At 41.7% G+C, this 25,677-nt stretch overlaps 3 protein-coding genes and 1 long non-coding RNA gene across 7 annotated transcripts; 2 read left to right on the top strand and 2 right to left on the bottom strand.

Moving 5' to 3' along the window:
• The first annotated feature begins 8 nt into the window (after positions 1–8).
• Positions 9–1,860, top strand: LOC149974564 (uncharacterized). The gene is given in 5 exon segments (XM_090211979.1): positions 9–29; positions 168–208; positions 210–399; positions 1,388–1,636; positions 1,750–1,860. Coding segments are annotated over 5 exon segments (612 nt in total).
• Positions 1,861–3,700: 1,840 nt separating this feature from the next.
• Positions 3,701–9,885, bottom strand: LOC149974563 (uncharacterized). Of its 2 annotated transcripts, none has more exons than XR_016489464.1 (3): positions 9,638–9,885; positions 9,156–9,377; positions 3,701–6,001 (listed from the first exon to the last, which is right to left on the bottom strand). It is a non-coding gene; the product is annotated as an uncharacterized LOC149974563 (long non-coding RNA). The 2 variants fall into 2 exon arrangements; XR_016489463.1 differs by having other exon boundaries at positions 4,025–7,852.
• Positions 9,886–10,517: 632 nt separating this feature from the next.
• On the bottom strand, positions 10,518–15,563 carry tmem101 (transmembrane protein 101). The gene is made up of 4 exons (XM_021576260.3): positions 15,127–15,563; positions 13,025–13,205; positions 12,528–12,674; positions 10,518–12,213 (listed from the first exon to the last, which is right to left on the bottom strand). The coding sequence occupies exons 1-4, from the start codon at positions 15,255–15,257 to the stop codon at positions 11,905–11,907; spliced, it is 768 nt and encodes a 255-aa protein (XP_021431935.3). The 5' UTR covers positions 15,258–15,563; the 3' UTR covers positions 10,518–11,904.
• Positions 15,500–25,363, top strand: gngt2b (G protein subunit gamma transducin 2b). Of its 3 annotated transcripts, none has more exons than XM_021576262.3 (3): positions 15,500–15,613; positions 24,533–24,621; positions 24,970–25,363. In XM_021576262.3, the coding sequence occupies exons 2-3, from the start codon at positions 24,538–24,540 to the stop codon at positions 25,096–25,098; spliced, it is 213 nt and encodes a 70-aa protein (XP_021431937.1). In that variant the 5' UTR covers positions 15,500–15,613; positions 24,533–24,537; the 3' UTR covers positions 25,099–25,363. The 3 variants fall into 3 exon arrangements, with proteins under 3 accessions (XP_021431937.1, XP_021431936.1, XP_090069008.1); XM_021576261.3 differs by lacking the exon at positions 15,500–15,613 and adding an exon at positions 23,924–24,037; XM_090212882.1 differs by lacking the exon at positions 15,500–15,613 and adding an exon at positions 24,349–24,384.
• The last annotated feature ends 314 nt before the right edge of the window (positions 25,364–25,677 follow it).

Here is a 25,677-nt window from a genome sequence, read left to right as displayed (position 1 = left end):
CGATCACTATGTCCGGGGCCATCAAGATAGTTAGTGCTATCCAGATAACTTGGGACGTCCCTAACCTAATCCTAACATTAACCCATACCTAAACTTAACCCTTACCTTAATGTCAGTTGGGACATCAGAGTCCGTTTTAGACTTAATTTTTAAGGTGTCCCCACTAATGCCTGTGCTACGAAGCCTCATACCTGGTGGACTGTAAGTCTTGTGCCTTCACCCACATCCCTGACGGTGTGGCTCCTGGACCTGAGTAGTAAAAAGCTGACTGAGCTACAGAGTGACTCCTTCACTGGGATCTGGTAGCTTCGCATCCTCCTGACCTCACAGGATGATCTGCAGACTTTAATCAAATTGTATTTGTCACAAATACAATCGAATACAACCGTGAAATGCTTACTTATAAGCCCTTAATCAACAATGCAGTTTTAAGAAAAGAGAAGAAAAAAAAGTGTTGAAGTATTTAGTAAAACAAACTGAAATAAAAAAAAATGTATCCAGATGCTACACTCCCAGTGGCCGGTGATTTTAATGCAGGAAAACTGAATCCGTTTCACCTCATTTCTACCTGCATGTCACGTGTGCAACTAAAAAATCTCCATTATTGGTTAAGGGCTTGTAAGTAAGCATTTAATGTTAAGGTCTTCACCTGTTGTATTTGGCGCATGTGACAAATACAATTTGATTTGTTGTCTCAAGTTTTGAGGGAGTGTGAAATTGGCATGCTGACTGCAGGAATGTCCACGCTGTTGCCAAATAATTGCATGTTCATTTCTCTACCATAAGCAGCCTCCAACGTAGTTCTAGAGAATTTGGCAGTACGTCCAACCAGCCTCACAACCGCGGACCACGTGTAACCATGCCAGCACAGGACCTCCACATCCGGCGTATTCACCTGCGGGATCGCAGCCACCCGGACAGCACATATCATAAGGATATGTACACAATTCCTGAAAGCTGAAAATGTCCCAGTTCTTCCATGGCCTGCATGCTCACCAGACATGTCATCCATTGAGCACGTTTGGGATGCTCTTGATCAACATGTGTTCCAGTTCTCGCCAATATCCAGCAACTTCACACAGCCATTGAAGAGGAGTGAGACAATATTCCACAGGCCACGATCAACAGTCTGACAAACTCTATGCGAAGGAGATATCGCGCTGTATGAGGCAAATGGTGGTCACACCAGATACTGACTGGTTTTTGGATCCAAGCCCCTACTTAAAAAAAAAAGTATGTGTGACCAACGTGAGTCATTCTTTACCTTTTTGGATTATTTGTTACTGTTTTATAACATTTTGTCTTATATATTTTCACTTTGTCATATTGTTACCTTTTGTTGAATAATTTCTCATACAGCATATCATTAAGAATCTTTATTTTCCAGGCCCTATCATCCCTTTCTTTCTTGGAGAGGTTGGACCTGAGCTACAACCAGCTTCGGTGGCTCCTGCCTTGCTTCTCCCACAGCCTGTCCTCTCTTCTGGAGCTCTGCCTAGACCAAAACAGCTGGACGTTCTGGGCCTGGAGAAGTTTGAGAACCTCAGGAAACTGCACCTCAGCCACAACCACCTCCTGGATGATGGCACTCGGGGCTCTGAGGGACCTGTCCTGCCTCCGCCACCTCAACCTCCAGGTTGATATTTCATGTCATCTTGTTTGTCTTCAGTTCAGAATATGTGCAATTTGATTACTGTGTTGTCTTGAAACAATAAAAAATGAAATATTGAAAAAATATATAACCTGCAGGGGAACCAGGTCGCTGTCCCGAAAGAGGGTTTGCTGATCAGGCAGCAAGGTCTAGCGGTACTGCCAGTGTGTGCTATTAAAACCTGTTATGTGTATATTTTGGCCATTTAGGAAAATCTCTTATAATATATGCCATTTAGCAGACGCTTTTATCCAAGACTTAATCATGTGTGCATACGTATAGCTGATAAATAAAAATCAATGTTACGTATGGGTGATCCCAGGAATCGAACCCACTATCCTTGGCATTACAAGCACCAAGCTCTACCAACTGAGCTTCAAATGACCTTATCCAGCTAAAACAAAATCATTAAAATAAATTATCTAAAGGGAAACTTCACCGCTAGACACTTTGGAGTGTTTTTCTAGTCTCCCTATTATTAATTATAGTGATGCGAGGGTGTTTCAGACAGGCCCTGGAAAAGTTCAACCAATTGGCTATTTGATTGAGCCTGCTATCTGATCTAAAAATGAATGGTGTCATATTTTAGAGCAATTATTGTGTTTCGCTGATTGCACGATCACTTCACGCTAACAGCGAGTAGATATGGTTGGAAAAAAGAGAGTCTATATACAGTGTGTGCAAATGGCATGAGGTAAGGCAATAAATAGGCCATAGTAGCAAAAATAATGACAATTTAGCAGATTAACACTGGAGTGATAGATGAGCAGATGTTGGTGTGTAAGTAGTGATACTGGTGTGCAAAAGAGCAGCAAAGTAAATAAAAACAATATGGGGATAAGGTAAGTAGATTGGGTGGGCTATTCACAGATGGACTATGTACAGCTGCAGCGATCGGTTAGCTGCTCATATGATGTTTAAAGTTAGTGAGGGAAATGTAAGTCTTCAGCTTCAGCGATTTTTGAAAGTCTACACATTGTAGTAATCAGATTTACATCAAAATGTTGCAAATCTTATGTGATTAAACATGAAACTATTTGTGAGAAGATAACATTTAATTTTAAACTTATGCTCAATCAGTAACCCCACCCACCAGAGCACAGACATTGGCTAGAAGGATGAAACACGCCCCTTCTCCTCCCCAGTACAAAAGCTCCATTAACGATCATTAATATTTCGTTCCAGAAATCTGAGGACTGCTGTCCTAACGTTTAGAAGGGTGAATGAGCAGTATGGCTGGTGGCATTGTCATGCTGGAGGGTCATGTCAAGATGAGCCTGTAGGAAGGGTAACACATGAGGGAGGAGGATGTCTTCCCTGTAGCGCAGGTGTTGAGATTGCCTGCAATGACAACAAGCTCAGTCCGATGATGCTGTGACATACCGTCTCAGACCATGACGGATCCTCCACCTCCAAATCGATCCCGCTCCAGAGTACACGCCTTGGTGTAACGCTCATTCCTTCGAAGACAAAAGAGAATCTGACCATCACACCTGGTGAGACAAAACCGCGACTTGTTAGTGAAGAGCACTTTTTGCCATTCCTGTCTGATCCAGCGATGGTGGGTTTGTGCCCATAGGCAACATTGTTACAACAGGCTTACAAGCTCTCAGTCCAGCCTCTCTCAACCTATTGCGGACAGTCTGAGCACTGATGGAGGGATTGTGCGTTCCTGGTGTAACTCGGGCAGTTGTTGCCATCCTGTACCTGTCCCGCAAGTGTGATGTTCGGATGTACCGATTCTGTGCAGGTAGTGTTAAAAGTGGTCTGCCACTGCGAGGACAATCAGCTGTCCGTCCTGTCTCTCTATAGCCCTGTCTTAGGTGTTTCACAGTACGGACATTTCAATTTATTACCCTGGCCACATCTGCAGTCCTCATGCCTCCTTGCAGCATGTCTAGGCACGTTCACTCAGGATAGCAGGGACCCTGGGCATCTTTCTTTTGGTGTTTTTCAGAGTCAGTAGAAAGGCTTCTTTAGTGTCCTATGTTTTCATAACTGTGACCTTAATTGCCTACTGTCTGTAAGCTGTTAGTGTCTTAACGATCATTCCACAGGTGCATGTTCTTTAATTGTTTATGGTTCAATGAACAAGCATGGAAAACAGTGTTTAAATCATTTACAATGAAGAAGTGTGTGAAGTTATTTGTATTTTTATGAATTATCTTTGAAAGACAGGGTCCTGAAAAAGGGATGTTTTTTTTTTTTGCTGAGTTTACAAATCAAATGTATTTATATAGCCCTATACAGTGCCTTGCGAAAGTATTCGGCCCCCTTGAACTTTGCGACCTTTTGCCACATTTCAGGCTTCAAACATAAAGATATAAAACTGTATTTTTTTGTGAAGAATCAACAACAAGTGGGACACAATCATGAAGTGGAACGACATTTATTGGATATTTCAAACTTTTTTAACAAATCAAAAACTGAAAAATTGGGCGTGCAAAATTATTCAGCCCCTTTACTTTCAGTGCAGCAAACTCTCTCCAGGAGTTCAGTGAGGATCTCTGAATGATCCAATGTTGACCTAAATGACTAATGATGATAAATACAATCCACCTGTGTGTAATCAAGTCTCCGTATAAATGCACCTGCACTGTGATAGTCTCAGAGGTCCGTTAAAAGCGCAGAGAGCATCATGAAGAACAAGGAACACACCAGGCAGGTCCGAGATACTGTTGTGAAGAAGTTTAAAGCCGGATTTGGATACAAAAATATTTCCCAAGCTTTAAACATCCCAAGGAGCACTGTGCAAGCGATAATATTGAAATGGAAGGAGTATCAGACCACTGCAAATCTACCAAGACCTGGCCGTCCCTCTAAACTTTCAGCTCATACAAGGAGAAGACTGATCAGAGATGCAGCCAAGAGGCCCATGATCACTCTGGATGAACTGCAGAGATCTACAGCTGAGGCGTATATTGCACAAATCTGGCCTTTATGGAAGAGTGACAAGAAGAAAGCCATTTCTTAAAGATATCCATAAAAAGTGTCGTTTAAAGTTTGCCACAAGCCACCTGGGAGACACACCAAACATGTGGAAGAAGGCGCTCTGGTCAGATGAAACCAAAATTGAACTTTTTGGCAACAATGCAAAACGTTATGTTTGGCGTAAAAGCAACACAGCTGAACACACCATCCCCACTGTCAAACATGTTGGTGGCAGCATCATGGTTCGGGCCTGCTTTTCTTCAGCAGGGACAGGGAAGATGGTTAAAATTGATGGGAAGATGGATGGAGCCAAATACAGGACCATTCTGGAAGAAAACCTGATGGAGTCTGCAAAAGACCTGAGACTGGGACAGAGATTTGTCTTCCAACAAGACAATGATCCAAAACATAAAGCAAAATCTACAATGGAATGGTTCAAAAATAAACATATCCAAGTGTTAGAATGGCCAAGTCAAAGTCCAGACCTGAATCCAATCGAGAATCTGTGGAAAGAACTGAAAACTGCTGTTCACAAATGCTCTCCATCCAACCTCACTGAGCTCGAGCTGTTTTGCAAGGAGGAATGGGAAAAAATTTCAGTCTCTCGATGTGCAAAACTGATAGAGACATACCCCAAGCGACTTACAGCTGTAATCACAGCAAAAGGTGGCGCTACAAAGTATTAACTTAATAATTTTACATGCCCAATTTTTCAGTTTTTGATTTGTTAAAAAAGTTTGAAATATCCAATAAATGTCGTTCCACTTCATGATTGTGTCCCACTTGTTGTTGATTCTTCACAAAAAAATACAGTTTTATATCTTTATGTTTGAAGCCTGAAATGTGGCAAAAGGTCGCAAAGTTCAAGGGGGCCGAATACTTTCGCAAGGCACTGTATATCTCAATGTGCTGTACAGAAACTCAGCCTAAAACCCCAAACAGCAAGCAATGCAGCTGTAGAAGCACAGTGGCTAGGAAAAACTCCCTAGAAAGGCCAAAACCTAGGAATAAACCTAGAGAGGAACAAGGCTGAGGGGTGGCCAGTCCTCTTCTGGCTGTGCTGGGTAGAGATTATAACAGAACATGGCCTAGATGTTCAAATGTTCATAAATGACCAGCATGGTCAAATAATAATAATCACAGTAGTTGTTGAGGGTGCAACAAGTCAGCACCTCAGGAGTAAATGTCAGTTGGCATTTCATAGCCAATGTTTAAGAGTATCGCTACAGCTCCTGCTGTATCTAGAGAGTTGAAAACAGCAGGTCTGGGACAGGTAGCACATCCGGTGATCAGGCCAGGGTTCCATAGCCGCAGGCAGAACAGTTGAAACTGGAGCAGCAGCACGGCCAGGTGGACTGGGGGCAGCAAGGAGTCATCATGCCAGGGTGTCCTGAGGCATGGTCCTAGGGCTCAGGTCCTCTGAGAGAGATAGAAAGAAAGATAATTAGAGAGAGCATACTTAAAATTCACGCAGGACACCGGATAAGACAGGAGAAGTACTCCAGATATAACAGACTGACCCTAGCCCCCCAACACAAACTACTGCAACATAAATACTGGAGGCTGAGACAGGAGGTGTCAGAAGACACTGTGGCCCCATCCCAGACAGGGCCAAACAGGCAGGATATAACCCCACCCACTTTGCCAAAGCACAGCTCCCACACCACTAGAGGGATATCTTCAACCACCAACTTACCATCCTGAGACAAGGCAGAGTATAGCCCACAAAGATCTCCGCCACAGCACAACCCAAGGGGGGGCGCCAACCCAAACAGGAAGATCACGTGAGTGATTCAACCCACTCAAGTGACGCACCCCTCCTAGGGACGGCATGGAAGAGCACCAGTAAGCTAGTGACTCAGCCCCTGTAATAGGGTTAGAGGCAGAGAATCCCAGTGGAGAGAGGGGAACCGGCCAGGCAGAGACAGCAAGGGTGGTTCGTTGCTCCAGAGCCTTTCCATTCACCTTCACACTCCTGGGCCAGACTACACTCAATCATATGACCTACTGAAGAGCATGCTAGCCTAGTTGGACTAGGTAAATTAGCTAGCTAACATTACAATCCTGTATTGAACTTTGAAAGCCATCATCTAAATCGTATAGCTAGCTCGACATCTTTTGGATACATACTGTCAATTTTGCCTATGCCATAGTAGTCACAGACGGGTACCTTTGTTTGTTATATCTTTGACTAACATTAGCGAACATAAGCTAGCCACCCTTGTCTGGAAAACAATCCGTTAGAACCAGTGTACCTTCTAGACCAGGTAATAAATGTAGTCTACCCCTTTTCTCTTTTAACCTGAGTTTTACAGAGAAAAGGTAATCTGGAGACCTTCCACAGTGCCTTACTGAAAAATAGCCCAAAGCGGCAGAATTTGGGGTACACGAGCATGAGGGAGGAAAAACACCTTGCGGTTATGGAGCACAACAAGATTGTTGTTATTACAATAGTAGTAACACAACCACCTCATTCTTGCAGATAAAGGCTACTATTGACAAGAATGATCTGTCAGTTAATGGGCTGGGGGAGGATTACAGATAAATACTGTTTTTGCTCCATGAAATAATCCAACAAAGCTTACGCCACCATCTTGTCTAGTTCAAGTCCACACCATGATGACAGACATCTGTCTCGATCAATGACAGAAGACTTGAAATAGGCAAGATCGCAGCATACACATTGTTGGATTACTTCATGGTGCAAAAAAGCATTTTAATAATGGAGCATTTTCTAAATTCAAATGGACTCCCTGCAACTGGACACATACATTTTGATTTTGAGACTCCTATTTCCACAAATCGAGGACGAAGACAACATCACCAAGCTAAGGTTGGTCAAAAATTCTCTGTGCTACAGCAAACAGTACCTATCCTGTAACTCCCAGTAATCGACACCAAAAATCTTTGGTTAAATCACATTATTTGGTGTAATAGTCTGTAGCTAAGATAACTGGTGATCAGCAGATGAAGGTAGAGGTAGTCATAATGAAATTGCCTTTCACAAAGAAAATAAAATACAGCATGATCAGTGCAGTAAAGTTCAGGGAATGCTTGTACAGCTGTGGGAGGAGTGTTGTCATGATCAAATTGCCATTCAGCTCCTCGTGTCGTCATCTGCTTGAAATACAGCATAATGTCCAATCCATCGAGAGGGATAAAGTTCACAAGATACGGTTCTGCTACAATGACACATGCAGGCAAAGGAATTATGTTTCTCTCCATATAGAATCCACTCCAAGAAGAAGCCCAATCACTACACGGTATTGTCTGCAAGACAAAAACAAATTGACTCTATTGAACAGTTTGAATTACAGTTGAACTGTGCCAGCATAACATCGACATTAGAGTAGAATAGTTGAACATGCATACGTTACATATAGAACAATAGCTAGCCTAATAGAAATAAATATTGCATAACCCTCAACCTTTGCACAGTGAACAGCCCGTAAAAATGTACCTAGGTACTGTAGGCAGACAGTATCTAAATGCACAGCCATGTCTATCAGGCATGCTTAGGCCAATATTTTTTTTTATAGTAAAACCAGTTTCAATTTTAGATTTACAACAGTAAATTGTTGTATTGTTTCTTCTCACTGCTATCTAGTAAACTTAGCTAGCTGGATAGCCAATAATTGTTATTTACATCTGTTTGGAATCCTATCTTGTGTCAAACCTATACATTTTGTGAGATTGACATGCATCCACATTCATAATCATAACCAATGTCAAACCTTTTAAATTGTTATATAACTAGCTACTATAATGATTTACAGTTGCTGATGTTACACGTTTTCTAACAAGCTACAAACGCAAGGCATGGCGCATAAGTTAGCAGGCATCAGTATAACGAGCTAGCCAACTCCAGTCGTGCTAACGTTTGCTGGTAAACCTAGCTTTAGGGGTCTGGTTGTAACTTTGTAGCTTCCTGTTTAATCAAATCAAAGTTTGTCACGTGTGCCGAATACAACAGGTGTAGTAGACCTTAAAGTAAAAACTTACAGGCTCTAACCAATAGTGCAAAAAAGGTATTAGGTGAACAATAGGTAGAAATAAAAGAAATAAACAGTAAAAAGACAGTGAAAAATAACATTAGTGAGGCTATATACAGTAGCGAGGCTACATACAGACACCGTTTTTTTAGGCTGATTGAGGTAGTATGTACATGTAGATATGGTTAAAGTCACTATGCATATATGAAGAACAGAGAGTAGCAGTAGCGTAAAAGAGGGGTTGGTGGGTGGCGGGCCACAATGCAGACAGCCCGGTTAGTCAATGTGCGGGAGCACTGGTTGGTCGGGCCAATTGAGGTAGTATGTACATGAATGTATTGTAATGAAACAGCAGGGAGCAGGTTTCGAACCCTCGACCTTCGAGCCCGAGGTCCGGCGCGCAATCGACTGTGCCGCAAAAGCATGCTCATGCGACAGAGTCGATTTCCGCGCTGATAAACCCAGGGTCATTACACTATAGTTAAAGTGACTATGCATATATGATAAACAGAAAGTAGCAGCAGCGTAAAAGAGGGATTGGGGGGCACACAATGTAAATAGTCCGGTAGCCATTTGATCACCTTTTCAGGAGTATTATGGCTTGGGGGTAAAAGAAGCCTTGAGAAGCCTTTTTGTCCTAGGCTTGGCACTCCGGTACCGCTTGCCATGTGATAGTAGAGAGAACAGTATATGACTGGGGTGGCTGGGGTCTTTGACCATTTTTAGGGCCTTCCTCTGACACCGCCTGGTGTAGAGGTCCTGGATGGCAGGCAGTTTAGCCCCATTAGTAGCCATATCTAGGACTAAAGAGAAGAAGTTTTCAATTCAGATACAATAGATGTCCAATTTATAAAACCGCTTCTATTTGGTCATATGACTAACTCTAGTTGTTTAGCTAACTTAGCTATCCTGCTAGGCTAGCTAGCTACCTAAGTTAGCAAACAGAAAATGTATTTGATTCCCCCCACTGTTACACAGTAGTATGTTAGCCAGCAATACACACTGTGGGTTTCAGTAGATTAACTAGTTAGCTAGCAGGTGGCTTGCAGGAAAAATAACTTACTTAGTGACTGTATTTGTCATCTGCCCTCTTGGTGCTGGCATTAGCTGTAAATGAGCTTCTAGCTAAAACATGGTTAAATGTCACCATGTAGCTAATAGAACATCAAAAAAATGCTCCCTTGTCAAATTCATGTTGATGAAAGGAATTACTTGAAGTCATTGCCGTCTGGTCAGGTCCTTCAGCTTTGCCCAAAGGATTGTGTCCCTTTCAAAAAAGCCAGCCTTGGGGGAGGGATGTGGCCAGAGCATGAAGCACCAACCCACCCGAGTTGTAGTCTTTCAGAGACTGGAAATAATGTCAGCTTGTATATTTATCAATTCATCCTCTGATAGGAACCTCGCTGAAAACATAATGGCTCTATCGAACAAGGACAACCATATCTACACGCACAAAAACACATAGTGCAATCAGTATAACAGTCTTCACGAAATGCCACAAAGCAGGATTACATTTATTTTATCCAACTTCCCAACAGGGTGGAGGGGCCTAGCCCCCCTCTGGACCATCCCCCAGACATCCTCACATACTTTGTGCCCCCTCAGATTTGAGGTACATGACACCCCTGGATATTTCTACCATTTGTCCATTAGTTCACTAGTTACCACAAAGTTAAAATTGGCTGTAGTAAAAATGCATGCAATCTAAAATTAGCTTTTTGGTCTTAATTTAAGGTTAGTCATAAGTTTAGCAGTGTGGTTAAGGTTAGGTTTAAAATCCGATTTTAAGAGACATTGTAGAAATAGGCCGGGTTTATGACTTTGTTACTGTGGTAACTAATGACAACCGTCAGGTCCTTTCTGATTTCGTTGTGCATAAAAATACAGATTGATAAATAATTATTTACTATTGTGAAAAGTGAATATACACAGAACACACAATATACAAAACCAAACCAGTAGTTGTTTATTTAGTTGTATGACAACCTACACTCAGGAATGTCGTCAGGAATGGAAACAAATTATATTCAAAAATAAATATGATCCTATATTCATATTGCATTAGGTACAAAAGGAGTACACTGTAGTTCTATTATTTGATAGAAAATATGCAAAATGTCAAGTTACCCCTAATTTCTTACCATAAATTGCAGTAAAACATTTGACAACTAAACCACGATATAACCCCCCAAATACTCAAACTGAAATCTGCTATAGCCATATGTAAATACCAGGTTTCCAAACATAATTTATTTAAGTTAAATATACTGAACAAAAATATAAATGCAACATGTAAAACTGAAATAAAAGATCCCAGAAATGTTCCATACTCACAAATCTAATTTCTCTCAAAACTTGTGCACAAATTTGTTTACATCCCTGTTAGTGAGCATTTCTCCTTTGCCGAGATGATCCATCCACATAACAGGTGTGGCATATCAAGAAGCTGATTAAACAGCATTATCATTATACAGGTGCACCTTGTGCTGGGGACAATAAAAGACCACTTTAAGATGTGCAGTTTTGTCACACAACAATGCCACAAATGTCTCAAGTTTTGAGGGAGCGTGCAATTGGCATGCTGACTACAGGAATGTCCACTAGAGCTCTTTCCAGATAATTTAATGTTCATTTCCCTTCCATAAGCCACCTCCAACATCGTTTCAGAGAATTTGGCTGTACGTCCAACGGGCCACACAACCGCAGACCCACGTGTAACCATGCCAGCCCAGGACCTCCACATCCGGCTTCTTCACCTGCGGGATCATCTGAGACCAGCCACCCAGACAGCTGTTGAAACGGAGTATTTGTCTGTAATAAAGCCCTTTTGTGAAATCCATAGGTTAGGGCCTAATTTATTTATTTGAATTGACCGATTTCCTCATTTATGAACTGTAAAATAGTTCATTGTTGCGTTATGTATTTTTGTTCAGTATAAAATAAAAAAAACTCAACAGGGCTCATATCTATTTTCTGCAGAAGCAAAGTTGGACAGGTAGTTAACGATAAGGTCTACCCACATGGCTGTCTGTCAGGCAGGGATTAGCGTCCAATCACCATTTATCTCCTGCTGTAAGTGAGGATCAGTTCATCTGAGGATCCAGAAAGACTGTATAAGTCTCACATGGCACCTTATTCCCAATATAGTGCACTACTTTTGACCAGGTGGCACCCTATTCCCAATATATTGCATTACTTTTGGCCAAAGCTTTGGTCAAAAGTAGTGCAATATATAGGGAATAGGGTGCCATTTGAAACACTAAATGTAGCTTCAGTCACATGTTAAGTATTGGCCTCTCTTCTGATAGTCTGCCAAGGTGTCCATTCCATTCAACCATCTGTAGCCAGAATCAGCACAGCCCCGAAAATACCCACGTTATGCCCCATCAGCTTCAACTGGTTCCAGAACTCTACATGGCGTGTGTTGTGCCAGTAGCCCAGGTTACCGTCGATGAAGAGCAGGATGAGGGGCAGGACCACTGCCAGGATCTGTGAAGCTAGACGGATATAACAGCCAGAGAGGAAGGCCAGGGCCAGCACTCCAAACAGCACCACCAGTAGCATTAGGGTGATCTCCCCACCAGGGATGTGGTTCAGGTAGGCCATCCTGTCCTCTTTACTGTGCTGGAGGGAGTACACCTGGTGGAGGGAACACAGCGCTGCATTGAGTTGTTATTTAGGCTGCTACTGTATATTTGTTGGACTCACCATTCAGTTTATTGCACCTAGTTGTACAATGATTTGATCTCTATCGCTCTCATATCTGATTAGGACACAAATGTCAAACTTGACACTGGGCTATTTAAATCAGGGAAAATCTAGGCCTTTTGCTATCCAGGTTTCTAGGTCTGCAGTAATTGATTTTAAGGATGGAGGAAGGGGATTCCCATCACAGTGCTTCTTTCTAGGTCAAACACTGTAGCTAATTCACTGAAGTAGGTTGTTTGTCTTACCATACAGATGAGGTAGACCCCTATGAAGACCTGTCCGGTGGACTGCAGCGATCTGGTGCGATGTTTCTGTCTGTATACCTCCCCCGCACCACTGGCTAGGACCAGGAAACCCCCGATGATAGCCAGGGTTCTGGAGTACATCCTTACCTACAGGATCACATAAGACAAGGTCAGTTGAGCATTCCTAGAGATGTAGTGAAGGGGGGATGCAAACACTTACTACATTTCTTCAACACAATGTTTTAATTCATCCTAAAATAGGATCATCTTAGTCATGTCCGTTTTTTTTTGGGCCCAGCACCCAGTATTAACCCACAATAAGTTATGACTAAATAGAGCCCACTATTTATTGTCTTTCAACAGGTGGTGTCATTCCTACACAATGCACAGCTCTCAATGTAGACAGAGTTGTCACTCTCCACAAAACATTTCTTACCCCCAGGATACTTCAGCTGGAGTTGTCACACTATATACTCCTCCTCACAGGCAGTACTCACCTTCAGCCAGTCACTATAGTGCACTTGTTCACCAATATAAGAAGCGTAGGTGCTGATAGCTAACTGTATGGCGGCCCCTAGTGCAAACCACCTCCTCTTCACCCCAAAGGACATGAAGCTGGCACAAAGAACTGATACCCCCATGTCAAAGTACAAGTAGGGAACCTGGATGTCAGGTTTCCTGGAGATTAAGAAAAAAGCACATATATTACAACACTGAAATGGTTAAATATTCAAAAATCATTGTTCAAATCAACTAATTGATTACACTCATGGTTAACAATAGCTATGATTTCATACCTCCAAAGACAATGATTTGTCTCACTTAGCTACCTTGAAGTGGAACTGACAGCGTTTTAACTACTTTGCAGATATGAAACAAACATACAATCATAATCAGTCAAAAATATCACATTTCCAGTTTATGCTACAAAACCAACTTTATAAGAGGAGGCTATAAAAATAGTATATATTTGACTCAATTCCATGACGTTCAGTAAGGCATTGTTGGCAGTAGTCTCGGGTGGTTTACTGTGTATACACACACCGGGGTATTTGGAAAAAGCCATGGGATGGTTTTCAATACCGTTGAATCTATTTATTTGAAGTTTAATACATTTTGAATAATTGTAGCTACTTTAAGTAAACACCTGCAGTCAACTTGTGCAATATGTTCGGAGATAAAGAACATTGCGTTCTTCATTTCAGCTGTCACACTGAGTCACAACTGTTTGCCAGCTAGATATCAGTAACAGTAATCATGTGTAGAGGTCGACCGATTTATCGGAATTGCCGATTGATTAGGGCCAATTTCAAGTTTCACCCAACTTATTGTGGGAAGCTTGTTGAAGGCTACCTGAAACGTTTGACCCAAGTTAAACAATTTAAAGGCAATGCTACTAATTGAGTGTATGTAAACTTCTGACCCACTGGGAATGTGATGAAGGAAATAAAAGCGGGAATAAATCTCTACTATTATTCTGACATTTCACATTCTTAAAATAAAAGTGGTGATCCTAACTGACCGAAGACAAGGAATTTTTACTATGTCAGTAGTTCCCAAATATAAGAGGACTCCTGTGTTATTTACATATTTGAAGAAATCTATTCAGGTGTATTTTGTGAATGCATTCTAATGATCTAAAGTTGCTCTGTTGCTACTTCATGTAAACACACAATCCAGTTCAAAGTTAATGATGGCAGGCCCATGTGGCGAATGGTTTATTTGCATTTAGGCCTACTGTAGCTCTGATTGGATATGGCACACTGGTCTGTGGAGACTCCAGTCCTGGACAAGACAGGTGTTTTTAATTAGGTTTTATTCACTGCAGTGTCTGTTATATTGTCCAAACAAAACAGCCACTTCCCACTCTATATTGCTATAGAATTTTCAGAAAGGCTGTACTATACGTAATTCCCAAACATTCTATGAATTTATGAAAATTACCATATAGTGCTGGCTTGTCAGAAAATGTTTTTAAAAAAACATGTAATATTATTCCTGAGGGTGTATATGAACAGATTTGAATACGATTTCATGTTAAAATGCTGTCAGCTCCACTTTAAACTGAATACACTAACTGTAAATCGCTCTGGATAAAGCATCTCCTTAATGACTAAAATATTAAGGACTTGGCATTCTTCGAAAAAAACAATAATACATGAATGAATGAATGGTTTATATGCCATGTGAGAAGATATGCCACGCAGTCACTGTTACTATATATTTACAGTTGTAGACCATATGACTTGATCAAAGTAAGGTAACTGGAGACTCCACCAGCTATATTACAGGGTGGTGCACTCCTATTTAAAGATTACAGAAATATCACCCTGCCATAACTAGAGCCAGATGGCCCACAATCCCGGAAGTTGTAGCTTTTGTAGTTCTATGTTCTTTTACACAACCAAATGACCACGTTCATAACCCAGAAAACAGTACCTGGCATAGAAAAGCCAAACTAGTGTAGTAAATATGTCTGTCAATAATGTAGCTCAACTAACAAGCAAAGTGACGCTGTAAAGCCAACCCTCTGTTTAGCCGATTAGCGGCTAGCCGACGTCTGCAGAAACGTACTCACATACATATCCACCGCGCTTACCTTTTAACATCCGCGCGCTCCGCAAAGAGCATCAGCATTGTAAAGCAGTTCCAGAAACCAAATCGGGTCAAAATAAAGGCGCCAAATTGACAGAGGCGCCGGAGAACTTGCCTACTGCTAGGGGCAGCCATTATTGTTACTACAGTGTTACGTCAGCAGTGGGCAAAAACTTTACAACTTCCTGTCTAGAATTTTCGATAATTTTCAAAATAAAAGTTTACCATTTTACATTAAAGGTAGACTCCGCGTAACGACATTTTCACGAGCAGCACCGCATGCGCACGTTCAAGCGGATCACGCAAATTGTCTGGTTTGTCGACTGCATGAACTTTACAAAAACCATGTCAAAGGTCCTGAAGTTGACTGCAGTCGACTGCAAGTTTCTGCAGTTGCTCTTCACCAAATTCAACCTGCAGCCATTTCCTGCATTATAAGAGACTATAAAAACGGCACAGTGGACACATCATAATACCCACAAAACTTAGCGGTAGGTAATGTTCCAATAATGTTTTCCCAATTCATTTGTGCTTCTGGAATTTTAGAACTACTTCATATACAGTGCATTCGGAAGGGATGCCGACCCCTTCCCCTTTTAGACATTGTATTACATTAGCCTTATTCTAAAATTGATAAAATACATGTTTTTAATCTACACACAATACCCCATAATGACAAGGTAAAAAGGTTGAGACATTTTTGCAAATTTAAAAAATGTAACTATTCAGACCCTTTGCTAGGAGACTTGAAATTGAGCTCAGGTGCATCCTGGTTCCATTGATCATCCTTGAGATGTTTCTACATCTTGATTGGAGTACACCTGTGATAAATTCAATTGATTGGACATGATTTGGAAAAGCACACACTTGTCTATATAAAAGGTCCCACAGTTGACAGTGCAAAACCAAGCCATGAGGTCAAAGGAATTGTCCGTAAAGCTCAGAGACGGGATTGTGTCGAGGCACAGATCAGGGGAAGGGTACCAAAACATTTCTGCAGCATTGTAGGTCCCCAAGAACAGAGTGGCCTCCATTATTCTTAAATGGAAGATGTTTGGAACCACCAAGACTCTTCCTAGAGCTGGCCACCTGGCCAAACTGAGCAAATGGGGGGAGAAGGGCCTTGGTCAGGGAGGTGACCAAAACCCAATGGTCACTCTGACAGAGCTCCAGAGTTCCTCTTTGGAGATGGAAGAACCTTCCAGAAGGGCAACCATCTCTGCAGCACTACACCAATCAGGCCTTTATGGTAGAGTGGCCAGATGGAAGCCACTCCTCAGTAAAAGGCACATGACAGGCCGCTTGGAGTTTGCCAAAAGGCACCTAAAGGACTTTGACCATAAGAAACAAGATTCTCTGGTCAGATGAAACCAAGATTGAACTCTTTGGTCTGAATGCTAGTCAGGATCGATGGAAAGATGAACGGAACAAAGTACAGAGAGATCCTTGATGAAGTCCTGAGTGCTCTGGAGCAGGTTCTCAGACTGGGGCAAAGGTTCACCTTCCAACAGGACAACCCTAAGCACACAGCCAAGACAACACAGGAGTGGCTTCGGGACAAGTCTCTGAATGTCCTTGAGTGGCCCAGCCAGAGCCCGGACTTGAACCCGATCAAACATCTCTGGAGACCTGAAAATAGCTGTGCAGCGATGCTCCCCATCCAACCTGACAGAGTTTAAGAGGATCTGCAGAGAAGAATGGCGGAAACTCCCCAAATACAGGTGTGCCAAGCTTGTAGCATCATACCCAAAAATACTCAAGGCTGTAAATTGCTCCCAAAGGTGCTTCAAGAAAGTACTGAGTAAACAGTCTGAATACTAATGTAAATGTGATAGGTTTAAAAAAAATTGTAATACATTTGCAAACATTTCTTAAATCCTGTTTTTGCTTTGTCATTATGGGGTATTGTGTGTAGATCAATGTGGGGGGAAAAACTATGCAATCAATTTTAGAATAAGGCGTTAACGTAACTAAATGTGGAAAAAGTCAAGGGGTCTGAATACTTTCTGAATGCACTGTAAGTTCTGTGTTTCGTGTAGGATTACCCTGGCGTGACATTTTGCTAGCAATGTAATTGTCTCTTGGACAAAGTAAATTCTTCATATATTCACCTCAATTTACTCAAAAATTCTAAATGCTAATTAGCAACAGGGAATCTGGGTTTGGCAGATACCATGTGAACACTACCTGCCCCAATGCAGTGCCAACTAATGGTTTTTGGAGGAGGAATAATGGTCTGGGGCTGTTTTTCATTGTACGGGCTAGGCCCCTTAGTTCCAGTGAAGGGAAATCTTAAATGTTACAGCGTAAAATGACATTCTAGACAAGGAGGAGTTGGCTTTGGGGATGACCAGTGAAATAAACCTGCTGGAGTGTGTGCCTGGGTGGGTGTTGCTATAGCGACCAGTGAGCTGCGATAAGGTGGGGCTTTACCTCGCAAAGACTTATATAGATGACCTGGAACCAGTGGGTTTGGCAACGAATATGGGCCAGCCAACAAGAGCATACAGGTCGCAGTAGTGGGTAGTAAATGGGGCTTTGGTGACAAAACGGATGGCACTGTGATAGACTACATCCAACTTTCTGAGTAGAGTGTTGGAGGCTATTTTGTAAATGACATCGCAGAAGTCAAGGATTGGTAGGATAGTCCGTTTTGTGAGGGTGTTTAGCAGCATGAGTGAAAGAGGCTTTGTTGCGAAATAGGAAGCCGATTCTAGATTTAATTTTGAATTGGAGCTACTTAATGTGAGTCTGGAAGGAGAGGTTACAGTCTAACCAGACACCTAGGTATTTGTAGTTGTCCACATATTCTAAAGTCAGAACCGTCCAGAGTAGTGATACTAGACGGGCGGGCGGGTGCGGGCAGCGATTGGTTGAAAAACATGCATTTAGTTTTACTAGCATTTAAGAGCAGTTGGAGGCCACGGAAGGAGTGTTGTAATGGCATTGAAGCTCGTCTGGAGGTTTGTTAACACAGTGTCCAAAGAAGGGCCAGAAGTATACAGAAGGTCAGAGGCCCGGACAACAGGCCCTCCGATTTGACACACTGAACTCTATCTGAGAAGTAGTTGGTGAACCAGGCGAGGCAGTCATTTGCGAAACCAAGGCTGTTGAGTCTGCTGATAACATGGAACCCAAACCGGCTGCGCGAGTGCGCCATTGTGCGCTATCGTGCATAAATGTATTTTGTCCCCCTACACCAAACACAATCACGACACGCAGGTTAAAATATATCAAAACAAACTCTGAACCAATAACATTAATTTGGAGACAGGTCGAAAAGCATTAAACATGTATGGCAATTTAGCTAGTTAGCTTCCACTTGATAGCTAATTTGTCCTATTTTGCTAGCTTGCTGTTGCTAGCTAATTTGTCCTGGGGTATAAACATTGGGTTGTTATTTTACCTGAAATGCACAAGGTCCTCTACTCCGACAATTAATCCACACATAAAACGGTCAACCGAATCGTTTCTAGTCATCTCTCCTCATTCCAGGCTTTTTCATCTTTGAATTTATATGGTGATTGGCATCTACACTTTCATAGTATTACCACGACAACCGGCAAAACAGTTAGTCTTTCAATCACCCACGTGGGTATAACCAATGAGGAGATGGCACGTGGGTACCTGCTTCAATAAACCAATGAGGAGATGGAAGAGGCAGGACTTGCAGAGCGATCTGCGTCAGAAATAGGAATGACTTCTATTTTAGCACTTGGCAACGCAGACGCTCGTTGGCGCCCGCGAGCAGTGTGGGTGCAATAATTGAAAAACATTGATTTCTAAATTTATTTTGCGACGCTCGCACACGTGACGTGTCTGGTCTGGTCAGCATGTTAGAATGTAGTGATTGACAGAATCGAAAGCCTTGGTCAGGTCGATGAAGACGGCTGCACAGGGTTTATATACATCATTGTTCAATGCTCTTAGTTGTTGCGGAAATTGGAGCGGCAGATAACATGCAACCAATATCATGGTTCAATTCAAAGTTCTAGAAGGATCTACTTGAAGAAAAACAGAGCGCCCCTGGAGGCCAGGGTCGTATTCAGTAGTGCACACTAAAGCAAACTGTAGCAAAGCTGTTTGCAACGGAAACCGTTTGTCACGTTAAAACATTTTGCGACATGAACCGTTTGCTACGCTGTGCACTAATAACTACGACCCATGGGTCAGCCTGGGCATAGTTACCCTGGAACAGATTATGGGTTAAGTTCCCTGCTTAAGGACATAACAGCAGGAGAGGGTATCCAGAATACACTTCTTACCAAATATTCCCAATCAACCTGATTTCACTACCACCGGCGAAACGATAGGGATTAAGCTCTAACTTTATTAACCAATCAACCTGAGAAGTGACTAAATTACAGCCAACGTAGATAGTTTTAATTGCCTTATGGCAGTAATAAACTTGAGGGGAAGCGTTATAATGCACTGTAGCTCTGCTGCATTTGAAGCAACATAATACTTTATTGTATTTCACACACTGTGTGGAAGAGCAATTCAGAGGTATCCATATGAATAGAATATATCATACTTAAATTGTTCAGCTGTTCAGTTAAGACAGAAATTCTTCCTCTGGAATGCACAATGGAATACACAGTCCAATTCAGAACTGGCTCTGCAGCACAGTTTACAGTAAAGGTGGTCAGTTAAGTGGTAGGCCTATCTTTTGCCTCACAGATTTTGTCCATTGTTCAACTCTTACCATGTGGCTTATCGGGTGAATGTCTGCGAAAGACAGACCCACCTGTGGTACATTAAGTCCAGAGTGACGTAGGTTTCACTGCCTAATCTATTTGGGGGGGATGAGACTAACCCAGATCCTGAAGTGTCATATGGGCGAAACGAGTGCCAGTGAAGGCTTTTCCAGGGATCAATGGCCGAGAAAGAGAGACAAGACACACAGAGTGAGAGAGTGTGAGAGAGAGAGCTAGTGAGCAAAACCAGGCTACACCGGATTAGTGTAATATGTTGACTGTCAACATTAGAATGTATAACATGCCTGATTGGATATTGGCTATTGGCTATTGATTCTGTGTTACATTTGTTCTTGAAAGGCACTGTAGCTTAATTATGTATTGCATTTTACAGTTAGTTGTTCTTCACTATTTATCCTATACAGTCAGGTTGGAAGTATATTTAATTTATTCCTGTTACAGGACCTCTCAGGGGCATCATGCACCCCAAAAATCTGAGGGGGCACAAAGTACATAAGGATAGCTGGGGGGGTGGTCCGGAGGGGAGCTATGGCCATAAGTTAGAGAATTTTGCATTTTTCAAACACCTGAAACAACTTTTTCCTGCAGTCTGGAGCCATAATCATTATGCTTAATTCTGTCCAAAATATGTTTATCATCTTAGCATACCTCTTGAGCTGTCTGTGGTTCTTTTTTAAAAAGCTTAATATGCTTCTCTGCTAAAATATGGGTGAAAGATATATTCCTTTGAGTCTTATTTAGTAATTGCTTGCTTTTCTAGTCTAGTCTACCAACCTTGCCAGCGGGCATGCCAGCTAAGATAGTTAGACAAGCTAGATACTCAAATCAAATCAAATGTATTTATATAGCCCTTCGTACATCAGCTGATATCTCAAAGTGCTGTACAGAAACCCAGCCTAAAACCCCAAACAGCAAGCAATGCAGGTGTAGAAGCACGGTGGCTAGGAAAAACTCCCTAGAAAGGCCAAAACCTATGAAGGAACCTAGAGAGGAAACGGGCTATGTGGGGTGGCCAGTCCTCTTCTGGCTGTGCCGGGTGGAGATTATAACAGAACATGGCCAAGATGTTCAAATGTTCATAAATGACCAGCATGGTCAAATAATAATAATCACAGGCAGAACAGTTGAAACTGGAGCAGCAGCACGGCCAGGTGGACTCTAACTTGATTGAAAGCCTGAAATGGCTTCCTGGTAGCTAGTTATGAGTTTGGGAATCTATCTGGGCTAGCTAAAGCCAACTTCATGAAAATGCTAGGTGGCTAGTAGTATTAGAGAAACAACAAAAAACATTTTTTTACAGGACAAATCTGAGGGGACATGTGCCCCAAAGATTTGAATGGGCCAAATCATAGAATGCCTATTAATTCAATAGGATCTCTGTGGGCCTTGTCGAAAGATTTGTCATTTACCTTTAAAAATGAGCCCCTTTTATTACCTGTTATTGTGGCATAAACACAACCATTCATGATCTGATTGTTTGACAATCACTTCAAAATGGGCTCCACTCGCAACATATTTCCAGCCTCCAAACACTGGTGAATGGAGAGAGACATCTGTTACACAAAACATCAAAAAGTGTAATGACATTTGGCCACAATTTATGCGTCAGTGTGCTTATCGAACCACATCATATTTTGGAGCATATACCACCTGTTTACTATTCCTCTGACATGCGGAATGATAAATAATGGTGTAGTTCTTTTGATATTTTGTTGGAATTATTGCGATAGTAGCGTACCGCCACTATTTGTTTTGCCGGAATGCCGTACCGAACTGGCTTACTTTCACCCCTAGATACAGTATGATCAATACTTGTTGTATAACAGTATTACATTTGATTGGGATATGACTTAATGGAGGTGGGCCCATGATTACACTAATTATAGCAGACTATAGGCTACATCAGGGGGATCTGACATCATTTGGTTGGAATGACAGAGAGAGATGCGGGGAAAGGATTGGATTGTGTATGAGATCAGATCCTCCTCATGTAGACTGTAGTGTTCTCTAAGTGGTGTAATCATGGGCTCACCTCCATGTGTGGCATGCCAAGGGCCTTTGGCATTAAGTGAGGCTAATGACGCAGGGACTGCCAGGGATTGTAATTTTTGACCTGCTCTATGGTACTTCTTTTCCATTTCCCTCTGAAAACTGACAAAACAAGTATTATTATTTATGCTATAGACTATGTGATTGTAGGGCCATATTTGAAATGTTGGTTTGCTGAATAACATGAAATTATATACAGTACCAGTCAAAAATTGACACCTACTCATTCCAGGATTTCTTTATTTTTACTATTTCCTACATTGTAGAATAATAGTGAAGACATCAACACTATGAAATAACATGGAATCATGAAGTAACCATAAGGGTTAAAAATCTAAATATATTTTATATTTGACATTCTTCAAGAGTAGCCACCCTTTGCCTTGATGGCAGCTTTGCACACTTTTGGCCTTCTCTCACCCAGCTTCATCACCTGGAATGCATTTCAACTAACAGGTGTGTGTTGTTTAATGTGGAATTTCTTTCCTTCCTAATGCATTTGAGCCAATCAGTTGTGTTGTAGTGGTGGTATACAGAAGATAGCCCTATTTGGTAAAAGTCCATATTATGGCAAGAACAGCTCAAATAAGCAAAGAGAAACGACAGTCCATCATTACTTTAAGACATGAAGGTCAGTCAATACGAAACATTAAGAACTTTGAAAGTTTCTTCAAGTGCAGTCACAAAAACCATCAAGTGCTATGATGAAACTGTCTCTCACGAGGACCGCCACAGGAAAGGAAGACCCTGAGTTAGCTCTGCTGCAGAGGATAAGTTCATTCGAGTTACCAGCCTCAGAAATTGCAGCCCATATAAATGCTTCAGAGTTCAAGTAACAGACATCAACATCAGCTGTTCGGAGGAGACTGTGTGAATCAGGCCTTCATGGTCAAATTGCTGCAAAGAAACCATTACTAAAGGACACCAATAAGAAGAAGAAACTTGCGTGGGCCAAGAAACACAAGCAATGGACATTAGACCGGTGGAAATCTGTCCTTTGGTCTGTTGAGTCCAAATTTGAAAGTTTTGGTTCCAACCGCCGTGTCTTTGTGAGATGCAGAGTAGGTGAATGGATGATCTCTGCATTTGTAGTTCCCACCATGAAGCATGGACGAGGAGGTGTGATTGTGTGGGGTGCTTTGCTGGTGACAATGTCTAATTTAGAATTCAAGGCACACTTAACCAGCATGACTACCACAGCATTCTGCAGCAAAACGCCATCCCACCTGGTTTGCGCTTAGTGGGACTATCATTTGTTTTTCAACAGTACAATGACCCAACACACCTCCAGGCTGTCTAAGGGCTATTTGACCAAGAAGGAGAGTGATGGAGCGCTGCATCAGATGACCTGGCCTCCACAATCACCCGACCTCAACCCAATTGAGATGGTATAGGATGAGTTGGACCGCAGAGTGAAGGAAAAGCAGCTAATAAGTGTTCAATATATGTGGGAACTCCTTCAAGACTGTTGGAAAAGCATTTCAGGTGAAGCTGGTTGAAAGAATGCCAAGAGTGTGCAAAGCTGTCAAGACTTTGAAGATTCTCAAATATATTTTGATTTGTTTAACACTTTTTTGGTTACTACATGATTCCATACGTGTTATTTCAGTGTTGATGTATTCATTATTATTATACAATGTAGAACATAGTAAAAAAAAGAAAAACCCTGGATTGAGTCGGTGTCCAAACTTTTGACTGGTACTGTATGTACAGTTGCATACATGTTATGTACAGTTTCAGTACATGCAGACATTCTACGTGATAGCCTATGACGCCCCCCTGAACTGCACAGGACCCAATTGCTTGTTATGACAATACCACCCACTCAGTGTCCGAATCCTCTAAGATGGTACATACACATTGATGTTATGTGTGTTCGTCTCATCCCGCTCATGGTGCTTGTGTTGAGGATTCGGAGGTTTACAGCCCCTTGATTGTTTAATTAGATCATAGAGGATTGGTGAAAATCCTGTACCGACCTCTCCCCAAAGCAAAGCCTACCTGGATCAGCTTTGCAGCTGAAGAGGGGTGAGGCGAAGACCCATCAGCAAGTCAGTCAATGCAGTTACTGTCTATCAGAAAGCAGCTTACAATAGCCAAGCCCCTAGGAGCTAAGACTCTCTCTGTTGGATACCCACCATTCAACAGGTAAGAGCTGGGTTACTTTAATTCTTGTGTATTCCTTTTATTTCTGATTAACATGGTCCGTTTTGGTTAGGTAAATATTTTTACCAGATGAATGTGCAATAATTAGAGCAACAATAGAATATGGATTTTTTTTTGGTTAACCTTTATTTGAACAGGCAAGTCAGTTAAGAACAAATTCTTATTTTCAATGACGGCCTAGGAACGAACAGTGGGTTAACTGCCTGTTCAGGGGCAGAACGACAGACTACCAGCTCGGGGGTTTGAACTTGCAACCTTCCGGTTACTAGTCCAACGCTCTAACCACTAACCACAAGCTACTCTGCCGCCCCATTGAAAATGTTGAGGATGTATGTGAAAGAGAAACTTGAATTGATGAGCCTACATTAATGGATTAGTCTACATTACTCATCTGCCAGTGATTCTCTAGCTGTCTAAATACCACATATATTCCTGTTTTCCTACTAACCTTTTTCTGTGTACATTTTCCTTTCAAAGGCAAGATGGCTCGTGATATGTCTGATAAGGAAATCCTGCAAATGGAGCTGGCTCAGCTAAAGATTGAAGTTAGCACAACACGCACAGCTGTGAGTATCTCTTTACAATATTACATCATATCTGAAGTGAAATGTTACCAAATCATAGAACATTTATCATGAAAGATGGCAGTATAACAGTGTTCTATTTGATTTAGATCGATATAAATCAATATACGTTTCATAGAAAGATGATTACAAGGAGTGAAATGAACATTTGTAAGAATTTTCAGTTAAATACCATTTCACTGCACACAATCTGCATTTGTATTTCCTGTTGTACTGCAGATGAATGTGAACATTTCATTGTTTATGTAACCACAAAACAAGCAAAGAAATCGTGGTGCATTCTCTTGCATGAGAAAAGTATTCTCATTCTTTTGCTCTTCACATCACCAGGTGTCAGTCAATTGCAAGGAGACAATGGAATGGGTGGAGGCCCAAACAGAGGGAGACCCACTCATAAAGGGCGTGTCAGATGACAAGAACCCCTACAAGGGAGACAAGGGAGGCTGCATTATAACCTAGAATACACAAACCCAGGGAAAAGAAGCCACACATTTTGATTTAATGAGAAACAGTGGAGGGCATTCAAACACATATGTAATCTGATATTTGGACAGACAGATAGACAGCTCAGAGACAAGGACAACTACAACATTTGTGTTGATGTTGTATTGTTACAAGACGCCAGATTTCTCTTTTCCCCCATCTCTGGATATTTTCTGTTGATATCATTGTGTCTCTGTCAAATTGTAAATAAACACATCTAGGTGTGTAAGGCTGTTACCTAGCTCATCTTGTGGTGTTATTCACTTTACTCTGCTAAATTAAAAGCACCTTCATTGTGATTAGTCTTCTTGCTGCTTGATGAAACTATAACAAATATTGGGGTATAGTAAGTATAATAATTGACATGTATACTATGTATGGAAAGTATAGTATCCACATTTAAACTTGAACAGTCTTACGGGAGTCGGGACAGTATCACGATGAGACTATTGAATCCCACAGCAACAGTCACACCATGGAGACACTGTTTTGTCTTACTTAAACAAGGGGCTACACATGCCCTTCACCTTCTTCTGTGATACCTGACAGCTGTAA

Source organism: Oncorhynchus mykiss, chromosome 20 (genome assembly GCF_057628025.1).
Source record: "Oncorhynchus mykiss isolate SJ-2025 chromosome 20, ASM5762802v1, whole genome shotgun sequence".
Taxonomy (NCBI): Eukaryota; Metazoa; Chordata; class Actinopteri; order Salmoniformes; family Salmonidae; genus Oncorhynchus; species Oncorhynchus mykiss.
This window is presented reverse-complemented; position numbering and strand designations above follow the sequence as displayed.